We start from the raw sequence: 27,921 nt of genomic DNA on the forward strand, positions 1-27,921 counted from the left end.
CCTTGAGCCCGCCCCACTCCCTTCCCTCCCCCAGCCGTTTCCGTTCTTCTCGTCCCAGCGCGGCTTTGGTGCAGTCCCGCCCACTCCCGCAATAGCCCCGCCCACCCAGGGGGGGACCGGCATGGCCCCGCCCCCGCCCTGCCTCCGGCCCCGCCCACCGCCTTCCTTCCGGGCTGCACTGCGCGGCGGGGGCGGGGCCGGCATCACCCGGAATGAAAACAAACGGCGGCCCAGTCGCATCCGGGCACTCGGCGGGTCGCAGCGGACGCAGCGGCGGCCGAGCCGGTGGCGCAGGTGAGGGCCGGCGACGGGACGGCCCGATCGCGGCTGCGGGCTGCCCGCGTCGTCTGCTCCGGGCGGGGTGGCGGCGGGTGAGCAGCCTGCGCGGCGGCGGGGCCGCGGGGGAGCGTCGTTAGCCGTCCCGAGGGCGCGCCCGCCGCAGTCGGAAGGAGTCGGCGCGTGTCTGACTCAGCCTCCTGCCCTCGTCCGAGCACGCAATCTTTCCTCACTCTTTCGGTGGACACCCGACGTGTTTGGGTGTGTAGGTGTGTTGCGTGTGCCGATCGACGCTCTGATTGAAAGTCGATTGGATCGGTTCATTACAAAAGTGAAAGTGAAAAAGGGGGAGACCGCGTCTGGGTGGAAGTTACAGTTCGCTTAAAACCGAAAACTGGGCTTGTTAAACTTTTTGAAAACTTGATTAACATGTGTTAGCACTGGCTGTGTTGTCAGTAATTGACGTTTTGTTGGTTGCAAGACAGTAGTTTAATCTGTTACTGTTTTTGGTCTTTTTGAGATAAGGTCTCACTCTGCAGTTCAGGCTGGCCTTGAATTCACTTTGTAGTCCAGGCTGGCCTCGAACTCACCGTAACCCTCCTGCCTCAGCCTCCCGAGTGCTGGGATTACAGGCGTGCGCCACCCCCTTTTTTTTTTTTTTAGACATGGTTTCACTACCTCGTTCAGGCTGGCTTTGAACTCGCAGCAATCAGTCCTCTTGCCTTGCTCTCCCTAGTGCCGGGAGGGCACCACCACGCCCAGCTCAATAGTTTCTTTTTCTTTCTTTCTTTTTTTTTTTTTTTGGTCTTTCTGAGACAGGGTTTCGCTATGCACTTCAGGCTGGCCTTGAGCTCACTTTGTAGCTGAGGCCGGTCTCGAACTCGCAACGATCCTCTTGCTCAGCCTCCCAAGTGCTGGGATTACAGGCCTGAGCAACCACGCCCGCTAATAGTTTAAACATTGTGTTTTACACCGGTGTGGACCTTGTAGCTGTTTTTTGCTTTCTGGAGTGTGGGGTGCAGGCTGGGCTTGTGACACCCTGTGGTCCCCTAGGTAGTGGCTTGGTTAGGGTCTCAGTGTGTTCAGCCTTCCGAATAGCTGGGGTCCTGTTAGCAGCCCTCCCCTCCACTGGCCACTTACTGGGATTTTTCACTCAATTTCCGAAGATTTATGAGTAGTGTGTACAGTGGTCTTTTCAGTTGTGTTTGAAGAGCAGATGTTCCTAAAGTACTGGTATTCTTTACTGTGAGAAGCAAAGCTTTGTTAGTGCTTGAAATCTAGTATTCTTTCATGGGTCACCTAGAATATGCTCAGCGAAAAAAAAAAAAGACACTGGGAAAAAAAATATGCTCAGAGCCCTCCCGCATTGTGTTTATTCCTTCTTCCTTTTTCTCCTCCATGTTCTGCTGATTTCCCAACCCCCAACTCTCATAAAATAGCTTGGGACTTTCTTGTAAGTGTATTTGTTTATGTAATACTGAAGCTGATAAAAGGGAAGTGCTAAATGTCAGATATGCTGAGTTAAATGAATTCTAAGGAACAACAGAACTGAAGAGCAGGAAATTTTATTGGAGAAAAGGAATGGGGAATGGGAATAGCTACTGAGAGAATAGCTCCAGGTGGTGTCCTGAATGGGTTGCCAATGAGCCTAGGTCTCTTTTTTTTTGTTTTTCTCCAGGACCGGGAATCGAACTCGCAACCTTGCGCTTGCCAGGCAGGCGCTGTGCCACTGAGCTAGATCCCCAGCCCCTGAGCCTAGTTCTCAAAGGAAGTTTTATAGAGCAAAATCATGAGGCAGGTACAACGTGGGTCAAAATTATGATTTACCAGTAAGATTGCAGGTATAGTCGCTTAGGCAGTATTGACCCAGTGGTAGCAAGGGCGTATGGTGACATCATTAACCTTGATTGATGATCTGTAGGCTTGCTTTTAGTCTTAGTGGTCTTGGTCTTGGTGGGAAGGATGGCCCCCCAGTGAGAGAATGGGAAATCTCAAAAAGGTGATACCAGTCATCTCAAGCTTCCGTTTATCCTTTAGGGAAGTATGTAAAGCTAGCTGTTGTGACTTGAATCTTCCTAGGGCGCTAGTCAGCCGGTTTTGATGTGTTCCCGTCTTCTTCTCGGCCTCCCTGGAGGGCCCAGCCCTGCCTGCCTGCTGTAGTTCCCCCTCACTTAGCTGTCAGTAATGAAGCCCCTGCACTGGGTTTAGAAATCAGGTGAATTGGGTTCAAGTGCATAAGATAGGAAAAAAGTTACCTACCTGGATTGTATCAATTCCTGTGTTTCTTCACTCTCACGTGTGTTGATCACTCACAAGTTACTAACTTGCTTTTCTTACTATTTGTGTAATCTGGCAGATCACAGTACCTGCCAGCTGCCCCACGTCTCCTAGCAACCTCATGCATCCCTTTGAATGCACGAGGGCGCCTGGACAGCTCGGCTGTGGCTCTGGGGCAGAGATAGTGCACATGTGGAGAGGACAAGCAGTGAGGGACTGTGTGACAAAGTGTCACAGGCAGACTTCTCAGCGCTTAAAGTTATGGCACATCCCCTAATTTTCTGCCCTCTGCCAGACCTTTTTGTTCTTTTTTTGGTACCAGGAATCGAACTCAGGACCTTGCACTTGCCAGGCAAGTACCTGTGTCACTGAGCTATATCCCCGGCCAAAATTTTCTTTTTTGGGGGTACCGGCAATCGAACTCAGGACCTTGCGCTTGCCAAGCAAGGCACTGTGCCACTGAGCTATATATCTGGCCCCGTTTTTTTTTTTTTTTTTTTTTTGGTCTTTTTGAGACAGGGTTTTGCTGTGCAGTTCTGGCTGGCCTTGAGCTCTCTTTGTAGCCCTGGCTGGCCTCGAACTTGGCAGCGATCCTCCTGCCTCAGCCTCCCGAGTGTTGGGATTACAGGCCTGTGCCACGATGTCCAGCCATATTATCAACTTTGAAATATTTTATATTACATAGAATGTAAATCAGTGAACATATTATGTACTTTTTAAGTATATATATATTTTTAAAAGTCTAAAGCTAATTAAAACTAGTAATTTAGGTTAAACAGGTTAACCAGGCATGATGGCACATGCCTGTAATCTCAGCACTCGGGAAGCTGAGGCAGGAGGATTGTTGTAAGTTCAAGACCAGCCTGGGCTACAAAGTGAGCTCAAGACCAGCCTAAATTGCATATCGAGACCCTGTCTCAAAAAGACCAAAAAAAAAAAAAGATAAAACGGGTGTGCCAGGGATATAGCTCAGTGGCACAGGGCCTGCCTGGCAAGCATGAGGTTCTGAGTCCAAGTCCTGATTTCAGAAAAATTTAAAAAAATAGATTAAACAGATGAAGGGGAGGTTTGTTCACTCTATGTAGCACCTTACTGTTAGATAAGTTATAAAATGTTTTGAAATATGTTTGGGGTTTTATTGATATACAGTTTTGTTTTCAAGGATGGCACAAAAGAAATATCTTCAAGCAAAATTGACCCAGTTTTTAAGGGAAGACAAGATTCAACTTTGGAAACCTCCATATACAGAAGAAAATAAAGAAGTTGGTTTGGCATTAAAGGTATTTTTTCTTTTAAGACATAAGTAATTAGCGGTATTATAAATCTCCTTGCTGGTAAGATTGTGATCACCAGAAATTGCCAGGCACAGCCATATAAACTTAGGACATCACTAAAAACATTAGTGATGAGCAGGTACCCACCCACTCTGCTAGTAGTCCCCAAGTTTATTTTTGTTTACGGATACAGGTATTTTTGTCATGCTGGGGATTGAACCCAGGGCCACCTGTGCCGGGCAAGCAGTCCACCACTGAGCTGTACCCCTGATAATTTATGAACGTGAGACTGGCTCACTTCTCAGGCGTTGTTGTAGGCAGTTCTGTCACTATAGCAACGTACCTGGCACCATTCATTTAGAAAGAGAAAGGTGTATTCTGGTTCCTAGCCTGGAGGTTCCACTCCAAGATCAAGTGTGTTCCCAGGGCTTTGGGCCTCTAGCAGGGGTGGCAGGTCTTGGTGGGACCTCGCGACAGAGCACACTGCTCAGCTCGTGAGAGGGGTAACTGGAGGAGGAGGACGTGATCTCTTTCAAGGGTGTGTCCCAGATGACAAGGACCTCCCACTAGACCCCACCTCCTAAGGCCTCCCTGGGACTACACCTTTACTGTAGGAGTCCTTGGGAAACTATCCAGGTTCACACCATAGGATGTCTCTGCCCTTTTTTTTTGGAGACGGGGTCTCCCCATGTGGTTCAGGCAGGCTTTGAGCTCACTATGTAGCCCAGGCTTGCCTTGAACTCAGGGTAACCCTCCTGCTTCAGCCTCCCAAGTGTTGGGATTACAGGCGTGTGCTGCCATGCCTGGCCTGTTTTGTTTTGTGACAGGGTCTCACTGTGTAGTTAAGATTGGCCTTGGACTCGCTTATAGCACAGGCTAGCCTTGAACCTTGCAGCAATCTTCCTGCCTCAGCCTCCTGAGTGCTAGGATTACAGGTGTGCACCACCGTGCCCGGCCTGCTCTATTTTGTTTTTTGGCAGCCCATTTCAGAATTTGCTTGTTGTGGCTTCTTGGCTGTACGTGATGGGGGAGATACTGGATCTTAGTTCCATCTGGTTCCTGGCAGAGCTAAAACCCTCGTGGGAATGGTGAGCATGGTAGGAGCATCTTTTGTCTTAATGCTGCCTGGTGGCCCCTAGAGCTTCAGAATGGGATTGGGCACCAGAAGAGCAAACCTTAAAGAGCTGTTTGGAACTTCGGCTCCACGCTGTAGCCTCTGGGGAAGGGAGAGCTGCAGGAAGTGGTATTAGGACACTAACCCTGCTTCTGTAAAAACCCGAAATGACCGGCTCAGGCAGCTTCTAGGTGCTGGAGGTGGTTGAGGGCAACCCTGGGGAGCACAGAGGCACCAGTTGGGCCTTCCCAACCTGACCTCTTACCTCACTGTCCGTTTGTTTGCTTTACCTTGGGACAGAATAGTAAGTGTCCTGTGTGCCCGCTTCTGTGGCTCATGACGGATTAGCACATCGGGAAAGGGGCTGGTGGGGACTCAGCCTCATAGCCCTGTGGGACAGAAGTGTGGGTAACCTGGTGCCTGGACCCTGGGCACCTGGTCCTCCAGTGAGGGCCTTCTGTGGCCCGGAACCCTCAGACCTGTGAAGTCCAACTCCAACTCTGGGTAGTGAGAGTCAGAACTGAATCGAACCATAGAACCCATTGTGGTGTCAGGAGGAAAACAGGCACCCTCACTGGCTAAGTAGTTGGGTTTTTCAAAAAGATAGAGCATTATTTTTCTTTATTTTTGTCCTTTTGAGACAGAGTCTCTGTGTGCAGTTCAGGCTGGTCTTGAGCTCACTTTGTAGTACAGGCTGGTCTCGAACTCGCAAGGATCCTTCTGCCTCAGCCTCCTGAGTGCTAGGATTACAGGCATGTGCCACCACTCCCAGCAGAGCATTATTTTTTTAAAAAAATATTTTATTTAAAAGTTTGCATGTTTTTTGGTGATGAAAGTAATGAATTCCCTTGGGTTAAAAAATGTGTATAGGTTAAATGTGTCTATCCCAAATGCATGAGACTAGAAATGCATTTCAGAGCCTTTCAGGTTTTGAAATATTTGCATAGACTTTACAAGCTGAACATCCCTAGTCTTTGCCCTGAACTACATCTCTAGCCCCTTCTCTTTTTGAAACAGGGTCCAACCAACTCACCAAGTTCCCCAGGCAGGGCTCACACTGGTAATACTCCTGCCTCAGCTCCCAGAGTTCTGGGCCTGTCCATAATCTTAAAAAGCTAAAACCTGAAGTACCTTGAGAAGCACAGGTCTGAGACTTGTGTTGAACATCATGCTGGCACTCAGACAGAAAGTTTGGGTTTCGGCTCTTCATCTTACGAGTGCTCAGCCTGTGTACACATGTGCTTAGGAGCTGCTTCACCGCCGGCTGAGCACCGGGCTTGGGCTGGAGACACTTCACTTGGGAGGTGGGAGGCTGCTGCTGGCTTAGCAGGGCGTAGTCATTTCTTATCATTATTAAAGAAGCATTTTCCTGTACAGAATTGGATCTGCTGCACCTTGACACGACTTGCAGTACAGTAGGTTTGTGGACCCAGCGTTACCGCAGATTTGAGTAACGTACTTACATCATCCTCGGGCAATAGGAAGTTTTAACTCCATTATATTTTATGAGACCAACGTTGTATGTATAGTTATGTGGTGCAGGAGTATCATTAAATGCAAAATAGATAAAGAATACATTTTGAAAATGCATTAAACATCATCAGTATTGATTATAGTATACTAGTTTTCCTGTGTGACCATTTAAAATTTTATTATAAATAAGTTAATAGTTTTTTTTTGTTGTGGTGGTGGTTGTTGTTGTTTTTTTTCCAGTACCGGGGATTGAACTCATGACCTTGCGCTTGCCAGGCAGGCACTGTGCCGATGAACTAAATCCCCAGCCCTAAATAAGTTAATAGTTTAAAAATAAAATATTCACATTTGTTTTGTAACTTTATATATGTCATGAGCATCTTTCCTTTTTTTTGCGTTTGTTTTTTGTCTTTTTGATTTGTTTATTTATTTTTTGTCTTTTTGAGACAGGGTCTCTCTGTGCAGCTCAGGCTGGCCTTGAGCTCACTTTGTAGCCCAGGCTGGTCTCGAACTTGCAACAATCCTCCTGCCTCAGCCTCCTAAGTTCTGGGATTATAGGCTGTGCCACCATGCCCGCCCTCACATCCTTTTTTGAGGCCCCTTAAATCTTTGAAGTTTCTTTCTAAATTCTAAACTTCTCCTTGGCAAATAGTTTGTACAACCAGTGACTTAGAATTTTCTATTGAGAACGTTGTTTGCGTGTGTTAATGGTTTGTGTCTGGATGACCCCCAAAGCCTTGTACTGTCATGCCCAGGCAGCTGAATCTAGAGTTTGTGATTGGTTCGTTGTCTAGTGTTAGGGTTGGGGTGTGAGTGCTACACCTGCTCTAGGGCGGGTAGCCTGCCTGTAATATAAGGGAGGACAAGAGGCTTGCTCGTCCCTTGTGCTCTTGTTGCTTTTGCTGTCTTCTCCTGCCAAGAACTGTTGCCCTCTGTCATATGCCACCCTGCCTTGGAGCCAGCCAAGTAGAGACTGAAACCTCCACACACTATGAGCTCAATAAACCTATCCTTAATTTTGGGTGTCAGGTATTGTGTCTCAGCAATGAGAGAAAAGTAACCAAGACAGAGTGTGTATCCCGTCTTGTTCTCACAAGTTCAAAAAATTAGAATGTGTTCTCGTTTTGCTGCTTTCCCCTGTAGGAGAGTTGAACAGTGAGCTGTTCCCTAAAATAATTTCTTAATGTATTGAGGGCACAAGAGTCAGTCTGCTACCCTCTTTCCCCCAGAATAGTCCCAGTTATTTTCACTTTGTCCGTCAAACCTCTGTCCCTGTCTGTGCATGTTTTTTTCCTGGACCCTAAGAGCTGTGGCTGGGCTTCAGTACAGTAAGGGGACCTCCGCCCTTCAGAGTTGGCTTCCTTGGGGTCCTTTGTGCCTTTTTCTGGGTTTTGCCCTTGTTTTGCTGTTTGGTGTTGTCTCGTATTGAGCTGTCTTCTGATTTTTTTCCTAGGACCTTGCTAATAGATATTCTAACAAGCTAGGATGCTGTGAAAGTGAAGTAGAAAAGATAATAGAAGAAATACGTTGCAAAGCAATTGAACGAGGAACAGGAAATGAAAATTACAAAACAACTGGAATTGCTACGATTGAGGTGTTTTTGCCTTCAAGACTAAAAAAAGTGAGTAATTTCCCCAGATTTACCAATACTTAGTGATGTGATGAATTTTTTTTTTTTTTTTTTTTTTTTGAGACAAGGTCTCACTATATAGTTCAGGCTGGCCTTGAACTCACCTTGTAGCCTAGGCTGGCCTTGAAGGTGCAGTGATTCTACTGCCTCAGCCTCCTGAGTGCCAGGATTACAGGTGAAGTAATTGTTTTTGTAAAGTTGCTACTCAAAGCTGGAGTGCCTTGAAGTGACTACTTTTTGCTGTGGCCTCTCACACTGGCCCACTCCCAAGGGGGGTGTGTTTGTCCTGGACCTTCTAGATGTCACAGAGCCATGTGTCACAGTGTTACCCTTCCTAGTTCAATCGTCAGAAATACTGGGGGATCAAAGAGGACCCCACATTTATAGAACCCTGTGCAGCGGGACACAGCTCAAAGGAATTCATCCTTTTCCGGTTCTCTGGAGGCCTGACGGGGCAAGCTGCGTGCTCCAGCAGGGCCCACATGGCCTGCGGGGCCACCTCATCTCAGGGCCATGCTCTTGGTGGCCCACGTCCAGTTGTGTCCCGGTGGCCGGGCGCTCAGTGGTGCCTCTCAGAAGAAACAGCAGTGTGTGTGTAACAAACTCGAACGTGAACGTTCCGAGCAGCACTGCACAATCGCCGGAAAGTGGAAGCAGCGCAGAGGTCCCCCAGCAGATGAACGGGTGGACACGGTGATGTCTGTCGCATAGGAAGCTGTTCAGCGGTGGAGAAGAGTGAAACGCTGGTGCGTCTGCAGTGTGCATGAGCCCCGAAACATGCTGTGCGAAAGGCCGCGTGCTGTGCGGCCCTGTTCCTCTGAAATGTCCAGCGTAGGCAAGTCTGGACACAGAACGCGCACTAGTGGGCGGGGACTGAGGAAGGAGGGCGGGAAGGGGGCGCAGGGCTGGTGTGTGTGAGGGAGGCTGAGGGACAGTGTTGAGGAAAGCGACCTGCGGCCGCCACCTCAGGGACACTGGGGCTTCCTGGTCAGCGTGCTCTGGTTTGTGTTCAGCGGGAGTCTCTTCCAGGCAGGCCGCGTCGCGTCTAACCAGTGACCTGGGTTAACGTCTCTGATACCAGCTTTCCAGGCTTCATAAATCAGGAAATGTTAAATCTTAGTACGCTTTACTGTTATTATTATTTTTTTGTTTTGTTTTGTTTTTTTGAGACAGCGTCTCACTATGTAGCTCAGGCTGGCTTTGAGCTAACTGTGTAGCCCAGGCTGGTCTCAAACTTGCAGCCATCTTCCTGCCTCAGCCTCCTGAGTGCTGGGATTACAGGTGTGTGCCACCCAGCAACACTTTTTATTTTGTTCATTTTCATTTTAAATAGGACAAGAAAAATGTGCTGGAGACCCGACTGCACATCAGTGGCAGAGACCTGCGGTCTAAGTAAGTACGGGCTCTGCCTGCCCCCCTGAGCCTATCTCATCGTGGGACCGTGTGGGAGCCGTCAGGGCCTCCCTCCTCCCCTACAGAAGGGCCAGACACACCACCGGCGGCGGGGGCCATGCCTGGGCGCACGGTGATGGCTGAGTGGCTGCTTGCTCCCCGTGTGGCCTTGGTGGGGTGGAGGATGCAGGCCCAGCTCAGAGGCTCAGTGTATGTTTGGATGGATGCATGGAGGGCAGAAGTGCCCCGTGACTCCTTTGTTACTGTTTAACTCCATTGTTTGGTGCGCTGATAGCTTACAGTGCCCTTCAGCAAAATGTTTTAGCTGATTGCAAGCTGTTGTCCCATCTGTGGAATAAATAAATATCTGCCTGTCACGGCAGCAAAAGCCCTGATGGATTGTTTCAACTACTCGGTTGTTCTTGGGATTTTTTTTTTTTTAAGAGGAAAAAAAGATAAGCGTAATGAAACTTGAGCTTCAAAACAGGTTGGTAGGACAGTTACAATAGTTGATATACTGCTATTGCTGTCTTCCTAGTAGTTATTCAGAGTAGAGGATACAGGCATGTTTTTCTTTTTTTTTTTTGAGACAGGGTCTTGATACGCAGTTCAGGCTGGCCTTGAGCTCACTTTGTAGCCCAGGCTGGTCTCGAACTTGCAACGATCCTCCTGCGTCAGCCTCCTGAGTGCTGGGATTACAGGCGTGTGCCACCGTGCTCAGCCAAGCATGATATTGTGTCCATACAATATTAGCACAAAACTTCCTTTTTAATGAGGATTTTTTTTTTTCATCAGCAACTAATTTTATTCACTCAGAAAAGGGCATGTGATTTAGTGGAATCACATGAAATAAATAGGAAAATGAATAAGCACCTGTGAGAATTAAATGTCTGTCCACTTGGCATGTTTTTAGTTAGCGTTCTGACCGCCACTGGGGTGCGGTGGTCGCCGTTCCTTTAGCTCATGTACCCATTTCCTTGGGTGTCGGGCAGGCTAGTGTTGGATTCGGGAGGTGCCGTTTATTGGACACCCCGCATGGGCTTCTCCGAGGAGACCCCGGAGGTGTCGGGTGGGTTTTGCCCTGCTGACGGAGGGAGCACCAGTGAGGTGGGGGTGGAAGAGGGCTTCTCGCCGACACGGCTTGAGGCAGCGGTCGGGGAGCCGGCCGCGTTGAGGGTGAGCTTACGAGGCAGAGTTGGAATACCGTGTGTTTCTGAGTGAAATGTGCAGAGTGGCTATGATGAGTAGAATCTTTTTAATGGATAATAACAAATTTGCCTTCCTGCAGTTCTCACTAGTATTATTTTACAGAATAGCTGAAACTTTTGGATTTCAAGAAAATTACATCAAGATTGTCATAAATAAGAAACTGCTTCAACTAGGTACGTTACGGAGAGTTTCCATCGAGTTAATACAGAAATAGTGACTGCGTTTTTTCTCACATTTCCTCTCTTCATACATGTCTAACTCTGTTACATTTATGACCCAAAACCCATTGTGTTGGACGTTCGCTAGAAGAGCAGCGTGAAGCAGAAAGCAGCGCGCCTGTCCGCGTCCCCGCCCGCTGTGTGCTGGGCAGGGGGAGGGCCGGCCGGCGTGAGGCGCGGCGGGCTCCTGCGGGAGCAGGCGGGGCGCCTGCGAGCCTGGCCTCGGAGCGCCAGGACGGGCGCTGGGGAGGCTGAGGACCCTAGTGGCCCGGAGGGTGGACGGAGGCCACAGCCGCAGTTCCCAGTGACGGGCGCTGTCGCCCTCGCAGGACACTTGGCGGTCTCAGAGGACAGCTTGGGTTGTGGGAGGCCGGAGGGGAGATGCCCCCCACCCTTTAGAGGGCGGAGGCGGGGTGCTCTGACCGTGCGCCGGGGCAGCGTGCGCAGCACAGCCCCTCCGCCTGCGGCGTGGAGCAGTGAGCCTTACTCAGACTCGAGTCTCTCCGGGAAGCGGGCACCGACTGGCTCACGCGGGGCTTGCTCGCTGGCGGCCGGAGCCGGAGGGCCGGGCAGACAGCCGCTCCTGCAGTGGTCCTGGCTTTCATCCGTTTCCGGTGGGTCTCTGGGGCCTCAGGAAACAAGTTCACATTTTCTGAGCTTGATGGACCCGCCTTCCTCTCCACTGCTGTGTACGCCACGCGCCGCAGACGCCCTTCCCCGGCCCCCTCATCGCTGTGCGGCTCGTGTCCATGGACGGGGTCCTTGCTTTGGATGTTGTCTAATCCACTGCCTCGCGTTTTGTGTTCTGTTGAAGTTCTTTCCCCAAAGCGGGAATCACAGGAAGAGTCTGCATTTACTTGTACATTCCGAGCTGAATGCAGCAGAGGACTCTAGATCTGTCAGAGACTCCCTGTGTCCACGGGGTCAGGACCCCGCCGTCTCCTCCTTCAGTGCCCTGGGCCTGGTTACTAGTGCTGTCTCCTTTCCTCTGGCTTCGGGCCCCTGTCGCGCACCTCCGTCCTGCTTACCTCAGTGTTCGCCTTCTTGTGTGTCTGTCCCTGGTGAGGGAGCCTCCTTCGGGGTTCTGTTGTATGCAGTTGACTTAGGACTTACGGATCTTATTTAAATGTCAGAGTGATTGTCAGCTTTCTTTAAAGAAATACAGCTAGAATTTTCCAGAACTGTGTTCAAATTTTGGTGTTTTTTTGTGGGGGGTACTGGGAATGGAGCTCAGGACCTTGCACTTGCTAGGCAGGGACTGTGCCGCTGAGCCATGTCCCTGGCCCAAATTTTGCATTTATAGTACATGACATTATTTTAAAATCTTTTTGCATCTGTGTTTATCTTTTTCATTGGTGCTCTTGTATATCTTTGATGTAATTCTTGTTAGGTTTGTGTACCTGGCTAACTTTTGCATAGAGAGCTAGCTTTTAATGTTTTGTTTTGTTTTGTTTTTGTTTTTTGAGACAGGATCTCACTATGTAGCTCAGGTTGGCCTTAAACTCACAGCGATCCTCCTGCCTCAGCCACCTCAGTGCTGGGATGACAGGCGTGTGCCACCAAACCCGGCCAAGCACATTCTTGTCTGTGATGTGGCCTGATGTTCACAAGTGCTTGTGCACACATACAGGGAATGAACTGTGACTATAAGTTTATTTTTATTATTTTTAATTTTTTTTTGTCTTTTTGAGACAGAGTCCTACTGTGCAGTTCAGGCTGGCCTTGAGCTCACTATGTAGCCCAGGCTGGCCTTGAATTAACAGCGATCCTCCTGCCTCAGTCTCCGAGGGCTGGGATCACAGGCGTGCGCCACCACGCCCGGCTGACCGATAAGTGATGTTCTTAGGGATGCAATTCTGGTGTTGACAGGGAAGAGCCTGGAAGAGCAAGGGGTGACTCACAACGTGAAGGCGATGGTGCTGGAGCTCCGGCAGTCGGAGGAGGAGGTGCGGAAGACCTCCCAGGAGGAGGAGGAGAGGCAGAACGAGGCCGAGCTGAAGGAGAAGCGCATTCAGAGGACGAAGAAGGGGCTGGAGATCCTGGCAAAGAGGGGTACGCAGCGCTCGGGGCTGTCCCCTCCTCAGCGCACCACGGTGGCAAGCCCCGAACCGTGTGTCGGGTGGGGTCCCCTGCAGCCCGCGCTCTGCGTGCTGGCACTGCTGGCTGGAGTTGTCACTGAACTAACGGGGTTCCTTTGGTTTTGCTGCAGCCGAGATGGTGGTGGACCCCGAAACCACACCCTACCTGGACATCGCGAACCAGACCGGCAGGTCCATCCGCATCCCCCCGACACAGAAGAAGGTGAGTGCTGGGGCCACGCCTCCTTCCTGGTCTCTGGTCAGAACAGAGATGGCTTCAGATTGTTGCGGTCTCTAGGCCAGGCCCAGGTGCTTCTTAAATGAAGGGCTCCAGTGACTAGGGGTCGTTGTTGCTTTTCTGGTACTAGGGTTTAAGCCCAGGGCCTTACCCTGAGCTGCATTCCCACCAGCTCTTCTTCACTTTTTATGTCACTAAGTTGTCCAGACTGGGCTCAAATTTGGGATCCTCCTGCCTCAACCTCCAAGAGTACTAGGGCTACAGGTGTATGCTACCACACATGCCACCTGTTACTCTGTCTTTAAGAGACAGTTTGGAAGCTGGGCATGATGGTGCACACCAGTAATCCCAGCACTTGGGAGGCTGAGGCAGGAGGATTGCCACAATTTTGAGGCCAGCCTAGGCTACATAGTGAGTTCAAGACCAGCAAGACCCTCTCTCAAAAAAACTTGAAAAGTTTGGAGTGGGCTTCACTATTTATTCTGGTTTTTGTTTTTTAGTTTAGAAGGGGTGTTGTTTCGTTTTTCTGGTTTTTTTGAGATAGTCTCACTATGCAGTACAGGCTGGCCTTGAACTCATTATGTAGCCCAGGTTGGCCTCAAACTTGGTGATCCTCCTACCTCAGCTTCCTGAGTGCTGGGTTTGCAGGCGTATGCCAGCAAGCCCAGCCCTGGTAAGTTTTAATTAAAGAACTATGTGAATTAGTGTTTGAGCTGTCAGTGAATTGAAGCTATTTTTTTTAAATGTTGGTGATTATTTACTTGCTGTTCTCTTAACATTGAATGATGACGATTAGCTCTTTTTTTGTTGTTTTTTGTTTTTTTGTTTTTCTTCCGGTATCAGGAGTCAAACCCATGACCTTGTGCTTGCCAGGCAGGTGCTGTGCCGCTGAGCTAAATCCCCAGCCCTAGATGACATTTAGCTTTTTCTGGAAAGACTATTAAATCGTAAGACTGAATTATGTGAAAATTCACATCCAGAAAGATTAATGAAAAAAAAAATCTTAATGAATTCCAAAAATTTTGAATCACCTTTCCTGTTACTATAACAAAATACCTGAAATCAAAACTTATGAAGAGGAAAGGTTAATTCAGGTTCACAGTTGTGGAGGTGCCCGTACATGGTTGATGGGCTCTGTATCCTCGGGGCTGTGGCCAGGCAGCACAGCATAGTGTAGCAGGTGGCAGAGCAAAACTGCACACTTTGTCAGCCGGGAGGTGAGGGAGAGCCAGAGTTGCATGGTCCCCTTGAAGGGTGAGATGCCAGTGACCGCAGGACCTCCTGCCAGGTCCCCTGGGTACCAAGCCAGTGTTTAACACGTGAGCCTCTGGGTGACGTTTACCAAACCTGAAGCTTTCAGAATTGCTTTGGGAATACTGAAGTTGACAGATAACCAGTGGAAAGTGAGCGCAGCTGCAGGGGTGTGCACCTGAAGCCCCGGCTACTCACATGCCCAGGCGGATGTCCCTTGAGCCCAGGAGTTCCAAGACCAGCGGGGGCAACAGCAAGACCCTCCCTGAAAAAGGTGGGGAGGGGAAGTAGCACGCGGAGGGAATGGTCTTTTTAAGAGACTGTAAGAACTGCTGGCTGCCTTTTTGTGATCAGTCTAACAGTACTACAAACGGCTTCGGTCCGCAGACCCTAGGTAAGCCGCTGCGCGCAGACACGGGTGCTGCTCCCTGAGGGGCTGTTCGGCTTCAGCACTTACGTGAAATAAAATCTTAGTTATATTTTTCTTAATTTTGGCTTTTTTAATGAGTTGTGATCTTGTGATTTTTTTTTTTAGCCTTATTTACTTTTGCTTGGAATGAATGTGCTTCTTGGTGTCATTTGTATTGTTATATTTAAAATGATGTTTTTTAAAATCTGCGCTGTTCCTAGGCCCTCATGTTGGCTATGGGCTATCACGAGAAGGGCAGAGCCTTCCTCAAAAGAAGAGAGTACGGGATCGCCTTGCCGTGCCTGCTGGACGCCGACAGATACTTCTGGTAGGCACTGCTGTCCTTGATGTCTGCCAGTGTTTGGGAGGGTGGCCCTGCTCCTGCCCCGCACCTCCTGTGGCTCACACTCAGATTGGTTACAGTGTAGACTACCTGTGAGTCCTGTCTGCCCTTTGTGTTTTTAATTGGCTTCTCTTCCCTACTCAGAAAACTTGGGCACTTTTTTTTTTTTGTCTTTTCGAGACGGTTTCACTATGCAGTTCAGGCTGGCCTTGAACCCGTAGCAGTCCTCCTGCCTCAGCCTCCCGAGTGCTGGGATTACAGGCGGACGCCCAATTTTTTTTTTTTTTTTTTTGCAATAACCGTTTAGTGTTTTCTGTCTCTGTCCTGTGATGCCTTGCTGCCTGAACTGTCTGCAGTGGAGTTCTGCATCAGCTTTTCTTCTCATGGTTTTGGTATAGATGTTGCTGGTGATTCCCCAAATTCACTGTTTCATGAGGGGCTGTTCCTTCTGTATTTATTGCTGGAGTTCTCTGATGAGAAATATTTTTCCTTGCCGGCTATTTGGTTATGCAAAGGTGATCAATGAATTTTTTTTTCTGTTTTTAAATAGCAAGGTTATTAACTTACGGCTATGTCTCCAGCTTTAGGGCTTAAGTTTGCCCTTTGGCTGGCGAGTGGCCCCCACGTCCTGTAGACCTTTGCTGGTGGCCTGTGTAGACTCACTGGAGCCCAGTGACATTTGGTGGAATTTCCTGGCCAGCTATCAGCAATTTCCCAAGGTTCTCCGGTTCTTGTTACTGGGAGCAGCACTTAGCGACTATGACACAGGTGTATTCGGTGTTTGATGTGATGTTTGAGAGTGGTCGAAAGTTACATCATTGTGAGCCTCTTTCTATTTCAGTGAATTCCAAAGGTAACCCTTAGGGGCTGGGGATTTAGCTCAGTGGCACAGTGCCTGCCTGGCAAGCGCAAGGTTGTGAGTTCAGTTCCCGGTACCGGAGAAAAAAACAAAAAATCAAACAAACAAAAAAGAAACAAAGGTAACCCTTTATGCTTCAGGAAGATGAATACGGATGTGTATAGTTTGCACTGGGCCACACTTCCGGGTGTTAAATGAAAAAATCTCAACTTTCACTTACGCAGTGAAAGGATTTCTTGTCCCAAACGTTTGGGAGGACGGCCAGGGCCGCAAGCCTCCAGGTCTCCTGCTGTGTCTGTCTCTTCTGCTTTCTGGGGTCGGCTTCGTTCTCTTCTGCTGCAGACAGTACAGACTTGAGTTCATTTCTTAAAACCTGGGTGATTGTCTCCTTGTGTAGTTGCTCTGATAGTCCTACAGCTGTTATTGTAGAAGAGTTCAAACATATATTTAAAATAGAAACTAGTATATTAAGTTCCTGTGTGTTGACAGTTATCAAGGAAAGGTTGATCTCCATCTGTGTTACCTTTTTTCTTTTCTTTCTTTTTTTTTTTTTTTGTCTTTTTGAGACAGGGTCTATGCAATTCAGGCTGGCTTTGAGCTCACTTTGTAGCCCAGGCTGGCCTCGAACTCATAGCGGATCCTCTTGCCTCAGCCTTCCAAGTGCTGGGATTACAGGTGTGTGCCACCACACCCAGCTATCCTTTTCTTCTTTTTTTGAGACAAGTGTCACCATGTAACGCAGGTGCAGCCTGGCCTTGAGCTCACTTATGTAGTGTAGGCTGACTCACAGTGATCCTCCTGCCTCAGCTTCCCAACTGCTCAGATTACAGGCGTGCACCACCGCACCTGGCTTCTTAACCTTTTTGCTTGGATGGTCCTTTAATAATTTTCAGATCTCAGGCGATGAATAAAAAAAACTTCGTGGTACATCAACATGTTCAGTAAGCACTAGATAAACTAATCACACAATCATTGTGTCTTTTTAAGTAGATGTGTCAGGAGCTTCCTGTCACTGTAACAGGTGCCTGTGATTACCGGGTTAGAAAAGATTTGTTTTACCTCACAGTTTTGGGGTTTCGTCACTGTGGCAGAAGCTCAAGGCTGCAGAAGCCTGTTCACCTCATGGTTGGAAAGCAGAGAGAGGGACAGAGAGACCCTGGTCCTGTGGTCCCCTCTGAGGAGACACCCAGTCACCGGGAACTCCTGCTGGGTGCCCCCTGAATGTTTCTAGAACCTTCCAGGGGTGCCAACCTTCAGACCAAGCCTCTAGCAGGTGGGCCTTGGGAAACCCCCATGCCACCCGAGGCAGAAGGAGCGAGGCTCTTCTCCCTGAGAATCTGCTCGTTGTGGCCGCCACCCCCCATCCTCTGTGGGGGCTTCCCCGTCTTCGTGGAGCAGACCCGCTGTAACGAGCGCCACACGGCCGTGCAGGTGGCGGAAACTTCAGTCATTCCGTTTCTTTCCCACTTGATTTTTCCTACCTGCGGCAGGGAAACTAGAAGTCTGCCACAGCTTCTCTCTGTGCCGTGGGGAAAGGCGTGTGGCATGGCCAAGAGCAGTTTCGGTTCCTGTTGGTTTATTTACTGTGCTGGGAACGGAGCCCGGGGCACCATTTTGAGCACTCAGAAGGATGCTGCCTCAGAGCTCGGCAGTTAGCCCAACTCTGGCCGTGAACAGCAAGTAGCAAGGACATCCTTTCCGAAGCCAAGTTACTTAGCATCGCAGACACACAGCGTCTGGCTACAAATCAGCAGCGATGCAGGGCGAGGAAATAAGGAGAAACGTCAGGCAGCGGAAGAGATGGAGTGACAGAGGCTGGAGTTAGTGGAGGGGTGTTAGAACAGGAGCCGTGCTCTGTCACTCGAGAGGCGGGAGGGGAGCTTGAGACGTCAGGCAGGAGACGCTGATTATAGGTCACACACCTGTAATCCCAGAACCTGAGAGGCTGAGGCAGGAGGATCGCTGTGAGTTCGAGGCCAGCCTGGGGGCTGGACTGTGAGTTCATCCTCAGCCTGAACTGCATAGCAGGACCCTGTCTCAAAAAAATAAACAAACAAAAAACGAGAGATGTGCAGAGCCCATGGTGCGAAGCGCCGGGTGTGATTAGCCTAACAGTACACTGCAGAGGAGAAAGTAGTCCTTAGGAAGACAAGGCATTAGTTTCAGGACAGCGCGGAGGAAGCCCGGGGAGGGAAAGAAAAGATGCCAGTGCAGCTGCAAGCTGGGGCCGGCTCAGCCCTGCAGCGCGCACTCGGGGTTCCCAGGGAGGGCGTGGGGTGCAGAGAGGGAGAAACAGGGCTGGGACTGCCCCAGCTTCATGGGACGGCGAATCCCAGGACCGAGGCATGGGAACCCACTCAGCCCCTCAAACCAGCAATGAAACAAGTGGCTTCTAAACCCACCTTTCCTCTAAGAGATCTCTAAGCTTGGCTTATTTTCTTGCGATTGTTATCTTTATATATTTTACATAAAGCTTTAAACTTGTGAGACAAACAGTACATTTTTGTTAAATAACTAACTTAAGCCCAAGTAGCATTTAGTTTTGCTAAAGCTAGACTCAGATTTCAACAAGCATTATACAGTTACTTTAATGCAACATGAAAGTTCACTGACAATGTATAAACCAAAAAACTGTAAACCAAAGTGGTAATATTAATAAAGGTAGGCTCTAAAATATACTTCTGCAGCAGATTTCTAAAACCCTTTTTTTTCCCAACTGATAGATCAGATGTAAATGTAGCAGTTGCAAAATTATAATACCCAGGTGTAGATTCCTTGAAACTCAGAGAATAAAATGTGCCCCTCTGATAGGAGACATGTGCTTTGATGTGTTTTGTGGGCTTTTTGCTGCATACACACAATTTTGGGTCACACGAGCACGTGTTGATTTTTTTTTTTTAACTGAAGTGAGACCTTTGCTGCTCTTATTCTTGGTATTTTATTGGAAGAGCCTGATCACACATGTGAGAGGTTGAAAAGTGCGGCAGGATGTCCGTCGTGTTCCCGTGAACGACAGGACCTGCTCTGCCGCAGAAACCTGGGCGTGTTACAGACAGACCAGGAGCTCTCCTGGAGCGTGAGCTGAGACTCAGCACGCAGCTCCCTCCCCTTCTCTCCGGATCGGGTCCTCAGGCTGAGCAGCAGATTTTAGGGCGCATCCATCACCAGCCCTGCACCTATGTGTGTGCAAAATGTATGGTGTACGTGTTAGCAAATAGTCACAGATGGAAAGTTAAAAGAGCAGTAAATAGATATAAAAACACTGCTCTAACATGTTTTTATTGCCTCCGTCTGGTTGGACTACATCTAGGCTCTCCCCTCGGGAGACCACTGTTGCTTATTTATTTATTTAGTCTTTTTGAGATAGAGTCTCGCTATGCAGTTCAGGCTGGCCTTCAACTCCCTATGTAGCCCAGACTGGTCTCGAACTCACAGCAGTCCTGCCTCAGCCCCCAAGTGCTGGGATTACAGGTGTGCGCCACTACGCCTGGCCGAGACCACTGTTGTAAAGGATAAATGACAAAACGAGATTGCATTTGATGGTCGCCAGCTGAGCATGTGTTGACACAGTGCAGGAGACTGAACAGCCGTGTTTCAGTAGAACCCAGTGAAAACAGAGAGAACTTCTAACACGGTCACTGCGTGCTTCCAGAACAGCCGTCTTCTTTCTTACTGAAGACTTGAGGTCTAGGTTTCTGTCACGAGTGTTAGGAAATGACAACCTAGAGTCCAGAGAGGTAACTTCAGGGACATCTTCACCTGCATTCTGCTTGTCTGGTCTGTCTGTCTCCCTGCCTGGGTCCGGTCCAGTGGCCCAGCTGCAGAGGAGCCTCTCGTCTGTACGTGGTCCTTCAGAAGGCAGCTAGACGTTACGGCCTGGTGTTTCTGGCTGGGCTTCCTCCCCGCCCGCGTGTGGGTGCTCTGGCACGGTGTCAGCAGTTGAGGTGCTCTCCGGATGTGGTGATTTAGGACGGCTCTTAGCATTTCCTGCACGTTGGAGTCGCTTGGGCAGGTTCGAAATACAGTAAAACATCCAGCCACCATCCCCAGAGACTTCCATTGGTCTTGGGGGGCAGTCACCGCATCAGTATTTCTGGAAGAGGAAGGGAGCACACAGATTGAGAACCCTCACGTGTGGGCAATGCAGACCTGCAGTCAAGGGTTCAAAGCGCCCTGTGAAAGCGTCTTCTCCAGTGTGCGGAGGGTGCTGACATGATGGCCACGGGTTCTGCTTCCTGGTGGGGCCCTTCAAGCCTAGAAAGGGGTGCGTGTGTGTGCACGCGTGTGTGTATCCTGTAGGCACTGGGATCTTTATTTTTAAACAGTCTTTGAAAATACACCAAGAACTGGGGGAGCAGTCCAGGAACTCACTTTCAAAAGCCCTAGCGCGGCCCAGCAGTGACGTGGTGCCCTCTCCTCACAGTGAGTGCGGCCGAGAGCTGCTGGACATCGTGGACAACTACGCTGTGCTCCAGCTGGACATCGTGTGGTGCTACTTCCGCCTGGAGCAGCTGGAATGCCTTGACGATGCAGAAAAGAAGCTCAGCCTGGCCCAGAAATGCTTGAAAAATTGTTACGGAGAAAATCATCAGCGGCTGGTCCACATAAAGGTATGTTACCGTAATCTGTGTGTTTTTAGGCCTGTTTCAGAAGTTCTTGTTTATTCCTATAAATGTGTTTAGAGGTGATTTCATTCCAGTGGTCGCATGCAGTGTGCTTTTTCAGAGCTGTGTTTCAGGAAGTGCTCAATGTGGCCGTCTCTTTGGTGTGTGCCGAGCCTGGAGGAGGCAGTTTTCTAGGCCTAGACCTCCACCTCCCGTCTCCCTGGACCGGAGACAGCCCGGGACGCTTGGCTCAGTCCCATCTGAGCAAGGCACGGGCAGAGAGCGGGCGTCCGCGTGCTGACAGCTCACCGCGGTCCACACGGCTTCAGGGCTGCGTCAGCTCCACGTCCTCCCGTTCCCCCAAGCGCTCGGGCTCCTGCTGCTGCGGGAGGTCTTCTGCCTGGAGGGAACTCCCACTCCTTCCCTGTAGACCGAGGGGCCAGGTGTCCTGAGCCGTCCTCCCCGTGTGCTGGGGTCCCTGCGCTTGGCATCCGCAGAGTGTCGTCACAACAGTGGTGCCGTCGCCCCGTGGAGGAGGAGGGATGTGAGCGTGACGCACCTGCAATCTGAAATAAGACGTTTTATCCTTTTCCCCCTGATAACTGTAGGGAAACTGTGGGAAAGAGAAGGTGTTGTTTTTAAGACTTTACTTGCTTCAGGGGATCCGAAACTACCACAGTGGGAATGGAGAAGAGGCCCGTGAGTATCTCAATAAGGTAAGAAGGGTGCGTGGTGACCGCTTGCGTTTTCGGGGCCTTTTTCCTGCTGCCCAGAAGCGAAGCGTTTTGTGAGCTCAGCAGTGGGCGACTGAGGAGCCCGTGCCTTTCCCTCACCACTCTCCCCTCGGACACCGGGAACGCATGCGCATTCCTTGGGGTCCGGCAGGGTGCTGTGAGGAGCGCACTTGAGACGCACAGTGACTCTACTTGGACAGGAGTGTGTGCCCTGCCTCTTAGCCTAGAGGCGGCAGCGCCCATGGGCGGCCTGCTTGTCAGTGCCTCCCACGGCAGCGTGGTCTGGAGGGGTGGAGTCCCGGAGGCGGCTGGACGTGCGCCTGTCCTCGGCTGCACGCCGGGGACCCAGCCTCAGCTGCCTGAGCTCGCCTAGCTGCGCGCCTCGGCTCCGGGGAGATTCGTTACGCAGACTGGGCTCGTGGTCCGTCAGGCCCGCGGCCCCCGGCCTGTTCGCTCGGGCTGTGCGGGCGTCAGCTGAGCGGGCGAGTCCGCGCTGCCCCCGCTCGTGCCGGTCGGTGGTAGGTCGGCTGTGTTTCTGGCGTAGTCCGGCACGCAGTCATCCTCACTGGGTGTCTCTAGGTCTCAGGCTTCCGCTCCGTGTTGGTTGCGCTCTGCGTTGCCCCGGCCGCCTGATTTGATCTTCCTTTCTCCCGGTCTGTAGGCACGGCTGCTCTTCAAGGAGCTGCACATCGACCCCTCGAAAGTGCACAGCCTGATGCAGCTGGGGTTCACCCCCCAGGAGGCCCGGCTGGCCCTGCGCGCCTGCGACGGCAACGTGGACCACGCGGCCATTCACATCTCCAACCGCAGAGAGGTAGCGCTTCACGTGCCGAGCCGTGCTTTGAGAGCTTGTGACGTGAGGTGGGCGTGCGCGTTTCCCAAGTGCTGAGCTCCCTCAGGTGTGAGCGCTGTGAGAGGCCGACCCAGGAGAGGCTGGAGTAACGGCGAGGAAGGAGTAACGGGTGTGTTGGTTGCCTGAGCCTCCCGGGAGCACAGCGTCCTGTGCGCGCCGCGCGCTCACCCTCGCTGGGCACTGCCGCGCATTTCTGGGAGCCGTTCTGAAGGGCGCTGCGCGTTTCATGGGGCCGCCGCGTGCAGATGGGGTGGGCTTGCATTCCTGCCTGGAGCGTTGGTCAAGCCATAGAAACGGCATTATGTTATGAAAGCAGAGGTGAAGAACAGTCGTGTCCAAGCCGTGCGTTCGAGGAAGCGCTAGGGTTGTGGCTCCGGAAGGAGCCTTACGCCAGCATATTACTGCCCCGCAGGACCTGAGCGCGGGCAGCGCTGACGGTGGGGAGTGCCCGCGAGCTGCTTCTCCTCTCCAGAGCAGCGCGTTGCTCTAGGTTCTCACGGGTCCTTCCCAGCTGTGAGTCCAGCCAGAGGACTCTAGAATCTTCTCGCATGTTCTCTTCCCCTTTTTGCTGAGGAAGCAGGCTAAGAGACTGCAGGGGGGCCGGAAGGGCCCTTGGTCCTCTGCCTGCCTGGTCCTTGCGGGCTGAGCCCGCGCGGGGGCCGTGTGGGCATCGCCTCCCGCAGCCTGGCTGCTTGTCTTTTCACCAGGCCTGGCTCCCGGCTCTCGGTGCAGGGGATGTCAGTGACAGCAAGGCCCTGGGGGAGCTGGATTCTGATTCGGCACTGCTGGGAGAGCAGCTGTCATGAACGTTAAATCGGTCACTTTACTGTTAACTTAGTTACTGATGTGATTCCATAGCATTTGGAAAGCCGGGATTTTAAAAAGAGGTCATTTAAACACTTTCATTACAATACTGTATAGTTCAGAAACTCACACTCATGTTGTTCAGGTCTGTGACTCCCTTTGAGGGCACGAGGACAGTGATTCTCATTTACAAACGAGGATGGTGGGTCAGAGCCTGACTTAAAGCGTAGTGGAGCTGGTGTGGTAGCGGCTGACGCGGAGGCGAGACGTGGGTGCCTGCTGGGCCCAGTTCTCCTGCCGACGCTGTGGGACCCGGTACGGTGCCGCCGCGCTGTTTGCTCATCTCCTAAGAAGCCAGGCCATTTCCTGCTGCAGGAAGTAGAGGGGCGCTGCCCAGGCGCCCCAGAAGCAGCTGCGCAGGCCCCTGTACCCCTGCTCACTGCTGCCCCCGTCTCCACAGCCTCGGCACCGTTATTAGCTTTCTGGGGAAATTTCTGTCTCCTCATTGGAAAATGAGATTGGATTAAGTTAGTGGGGTTTTCAGACTTGTGGAGGGTTTTGGTTTTTTTTCCCAGTGCTAGGGATTGAAACCCCGTGTGAGGGCCAGGGATGTGGCTCAGCGGCACACCACCTGCCTGGCAAGCGCAAGGTCCTGATTTCGATTGCTGTACTAAACAAAAAGAAAAAACTCCGTGTGAGAGAGGTGCTCTACCACTGAGCTACAGTCCCCCACCAAAACCCCCTTTCTTTTGTTTTTTTGAGAGAGTGTCACTATGTAGCCCAGACTGGCTTTAACTCATTTCAGTCCTCCTGCCTCAGCCTCCCAAGTGCTGAGATTATCGACATGCACCACCATGCCCAGCAAACCCATTTCTTTAAGCAGCTAAAAATGACATTTTTATGGGTGTTTCCATTTATAAAACAAGTACACAGTTGGTCCAGGCTGGGCCAGGGGTGGGAGAAAGAAGGGGACTAGAACTGTCAGCGGGCAGTTCAGGCCCTTGTGAGCAGCGGCGTCTGCACCGTGGGGTTAGGTGGCCTTTACCTCCCCCACTCCGAGAGCTCTGGCACGGACCTTTGCCACCTCTCCAGATGGCACCATGATTCACATGACGGGGGCAACTCACGGCTGGGGACATGGTCCCTGTGCAGGAAGCTGTGGCCCTCGTCCGGAAGGGACCTGTACAGTGGGGTTCGTGGGGTGCCTCCTTCCTGTCTGGGCTGAGGCTCCACTTCCCCCAGCTGCCTCACCAGCACCCAGGACCCCTCCTGCCACAGGACAGGGAGAGAGGCGCCCCTTCCCTCTGTTCACCCTGCCTGGTGGCCTGGGAAGCGGGCTGCAGAATCCCGGCCTCTGACCTGTGGCCTTGCTTTTCTCCCGAAGGAGCTGGCGCAGATCCGGCGAGAGGAGAAGGAGAAGAAGCGGCACCGCCTGGAGAACATCAACTCCCTGAAAGGCATGGGCTACTCTGCGCGTGCCGCCAAGCAGGCCCTGCATCAGGCCGGCGGGGACCTGGACGGAGCCCTGAAGGTGCCGTCCTCCCGGCCTGCCCGGGCCCTCTGCCCACTTCCTGTGCGCTCCGCTCTGTGGGCCTCCGGCCGAGTGGCAGAGCAAGAGCGATGCCTGCTCCAGCTCTAGCCAAGGCCTCCCGGCTGGGGGCGTAGCACCCGTCACGCTGGCAGCCCCCGCCTCCCGCAGGGCCTGTGTTGGCCGCAGAGAGGGTCAGTGCGGTGGGGTGACTGAGCACGAGGAGAGAACAGTGAAGCTGCAGTCTTCGAATTAGGTTTTGTCTTGGATATCCAGTGCTGTGCCCTTGGTCGTAGCTGTTGGCAGAAGGAGCGTTTTAAGGACACGAGACAGTTGTGCCTAGCGGGGTGCGTCTCCGCGGGGCAGGTTGGGTCCTGGGCTGGTGCTGGGCTGCACCACAGCCGCGTGAGGCAGGGACCCTGCTGTGCTCGCCGCAGAGCTGCGTCCTAGGAGACGGGGGGTGTGGGGAAGGCCGAGTGCGGCGGGGCAGAGCTGGACCCGTTCCTGGGCAGCCGCGGGCCTGTGCGGGGCGCTCAGGCAGGGCTTGCAGGGTGGACGAGCAGAGGGGAGGCTGGGCCCACGGCAGGGCTGTGGGCCGCTGCGGAGCGCGGGAGTGGCAGGTAGCCGGAGCCGCGCTGCGGTCGGTGTCCCCGCCGGTGCCTCGGGTGCGCGTGGTCGTAGTTTTGCTTGCATGTATTTTGCTATCGGAGGGGCTAGTCTTTTTTTGTGTGTTGGACACATACAAAGGGGCGGGAAGCTGGATGTGCCAGCTGTAAGCCCAGCCCGCAGGAGACAGGCAGGAGAATCACAGGTTTGAGGCCAGCCTGGACTATGCAGTGAGACCCTGTCCCCAGAAAGAAGAGTAATGAGAGGTTGGAGACAGTCTTACTCTCGGCTTTTGAGCTGCAGCGTGCGGCAACTCCACGGCGCAGCAGCAGCCTGGGGAGCCCGCGCCCCTCTGCCCACACCCCATGCCCGCGGGCTCTGGCCTGCTCTCCTCCACATGTGTCCCCAGCATCGCCTCTCTGCCCGGGACCTAGTGGATGCTACTCTGTCCTCCAGCCGTCTGCCTCGGCCTGGTGCTCGCTCTCCCGCTGCACCTTGGCTCCCGCAAACACCGCGGGGGAGGCGGGGGGGGGGTCTCCCTGCCTGGGCCCCTCTTCTCCCCGCCCCCTGCCCTGGTCTCTCCTCGATTGGCCCAGTCGGGTGGGGTGTGGCCGGGGGGGCAGTAGTGAGAGCAGTGGTCCCCGCCTGCAGATCCTCCTCGGGAACCCTCACATGTGGTGGCTGAACGACTCGGCCCCTGATCCCAGCAGCCGCCGAGAGAGCCCTTCCCAGGAGGGCATTGACCAGGTGAGCGCCGCCTCCCGCGACAGCTGGGGAGGCCTGGGTGGCGGGGACCGCGTGAGTCTGCACCGCAAGCAGGGGTTTCCCTAAGGGGCTGGCAGGGCAGAGCGCCTTGTCTGTGTCAGCCCCGTCTCTGCTGTGGAAAGCCCGGTCCTCGTGTGCCCAGGGGTGGCTCTGTCCATGCTGCCCCTGTCGTCATGTGGCACATACACCACGTGGCCACCCAATTCCCAGCGCTCCTGGTGAGGTTTGCGTGGCCGTGCTCAGCCCGAGCCCGAGCTGGCCCTGTCCCAAGGTGACCTTTGCCGAAGGCCTTGTGCACGCAGGGGCTGAGGGTGGCGTGTGGGGAAGGGCAGTGGTGTGCGTGCTGGAGTCACTGTGACGGGAAGGCTCCCCTTTGCTGTGCCCTGGGGTGGCAGGCGTGTGGTTTGTGTAGCCTGGGCGCCGAGGGTCACAGCCCCGTCACCCCCCCGCTCTGCCCCAGCTGGTGTACATGGGCTTCGACCCGGCAGTGGCCGAAGCTGCGCTGAGGGTGTTCAGGGGCAACGTCCAGCTGGCGGCACAGACCCTCGCGCACCACGGCGGCAGCCTCCCTCCCGACCTGCAGCTGTCGGAGGAAGACTCCTCGTCCACGCCATCCACGTCCCCTTCGGACTCCGCAGGTAGGCCTGCTGGGGCTGGAGCGGCCGGACCCTGGGACTTCAGTTCTGCTGTCGTCCCCGGACATTGTCCTTGTTACCCGCTCACCCTGCCGTGTCCCCGTAGGAACCTCCAGTGCCTCCACAGACGAGGACATGGAGACCGAGGCTGTGAACGAGGTCCTGGAGGACATCCCCGAGCACGAGGAAGATTATCTCGACTCCACTCTGGAAGACGAGGAGATTATTATTGCAGAGTACTTGTCCTATGTAGAAAATATAAAGTCAGCAACCAACTAAGCCGTGACAGAAATGAGTGCATTTCTGCGTATAAATTCTGTCATTGCAAAAAGCCCAGCGCGGGTCCTTCGTTCTTGCTGTCCTCTGACGCTGCTCCGGAGCGCTTCCTCCTCGTGGTAGGAAAGGCCAAGGCGGCCCCGCGGGCTCTGCCCTGCCCGTCCCCGTCTGTCTGCAGCGCGGCGCCCCCTCTCTGCCTCCCCGCTTGGATTCTCCCCAGCAGTGGGGAGCTGGCGCCTGTGTTCCTGAGAACGTGGCCGTGGGAGAGGCCTCCAGGGCGTGGGTGTGCACGGGGCACGCAGGCCTGGCCGCTGCCCTTCCTGTCACCCAGCCTTGCACACAGCTGCCTTCCCCACCTGCTGCTGTGAGCCTGTCCGCTGGAGCCCCCACCCCCGGCCCCCACAGTCGTCCCCTGGGTCCTCGCTCCAGCTGCCGCGCGGCCTAGACGCGGCCCAGGCCTGTGTCCGGAGACGCTGACGCTCCCTGTAGCTCAGAGCGATGTGCGCTTGAAATTCAAGGCTGGCGCTGACTTCTTGTGCGTCCGGAATGCCTCAGTCTTTTATTAAATGCGAAAGTTTTAAATGCTAAGCAAAGAACGTATAACTTTGAATTAACATTTTTAGACCCTGCTATCATAGGAACGCACTTCTGAGACCTCTCAGGCGTAGAAATGTTTTTTCTTGCTGTGGGGGGGCGGGGATTTCTGTGACAGAAGACGATCCCCAAGGGATGTGGTCACTTTGTGCCGCTCAGGTGACTTCTCTGGGACGCACGACTGGCCAGCACCCAGGGCACAGCTGGCAGCAGCCTCGTGCGGAGGGGACCAAGTACCGCGTGTCCCTGAGACCCTTGCTTTCCGGGGCCCCGGGGAGCGCCTCAGGTCGAAGGCAGGATGGCTGTGCCCGTCCGGAGCCCACCGGCGATGCCGCGGTGTTTGCAGAGCGAACAGCAGCGCAGACAGGACATCTGGGCAGGAGCCCTCGCCAGTGCTTCAAAGCGGGTGATGCCGCTGGAAATAAAAACTGTTTGACGGTATCTGCCTCCTGGTGACCCGGAGTCCGTTCGGTGCCAGTGT

General features: G+C 52.7%; 1 protein-coding gene across 1 annotated transcript; it reads left to right on the forward strand.

Moving 5' to 3' along the window:
- Positions 1 to 51: 51 nt before the first annotated feature.
- Positions 52 to 27,881, forward strand: Nub1 (negative regulator of ubiquitin-like proteins 1). Its single transcript, XM_005404832.2, is given in 16 exon segments — positions 52 to 294; positions 3,716 to 3,833; positions 7,868 to 8,035; positions 9,378 to 9,436; positions 10,748 to 10,818; positions 12,733 to 12,915; positions 13,073 to 13,164; positions 15,061 to 15,167; positions 20,465 to 20,651; positions 21,254 to 21,361; positions 22,041 to 22,193; positions 24,421 to 24,567; positions 25,822 to 25,917; positions 26,396 to 26,573; positions 26,677 to 26,853; positions 26,856 to 27,881. Coding segments are annotated over 16 exon segments (2,376 nt in total). The 5' UTR covers positions 52 to 121; the 3' UTR covers positions 27,215 to 27,881.
- The last annotated feature ends 40 nt before the right edge of the window (positions 27,882 to 27,921 follow it).

This window comes from Chinchilla lanigera, unplaced genomic scaffold (genome assembly GCF_000276665.1).
Source record: "Chinchilla lanigera isolate Chin_1 unplaced genomic scaffold, ChiLan1.0 scaffold00090, whole genome shotgun sequence".
NCBI lineage: Eukaryota > Metazoa > Chordata > Mammalia > Rodentia > Chinchillidae > Chinchilla > Chinchilla lanigera.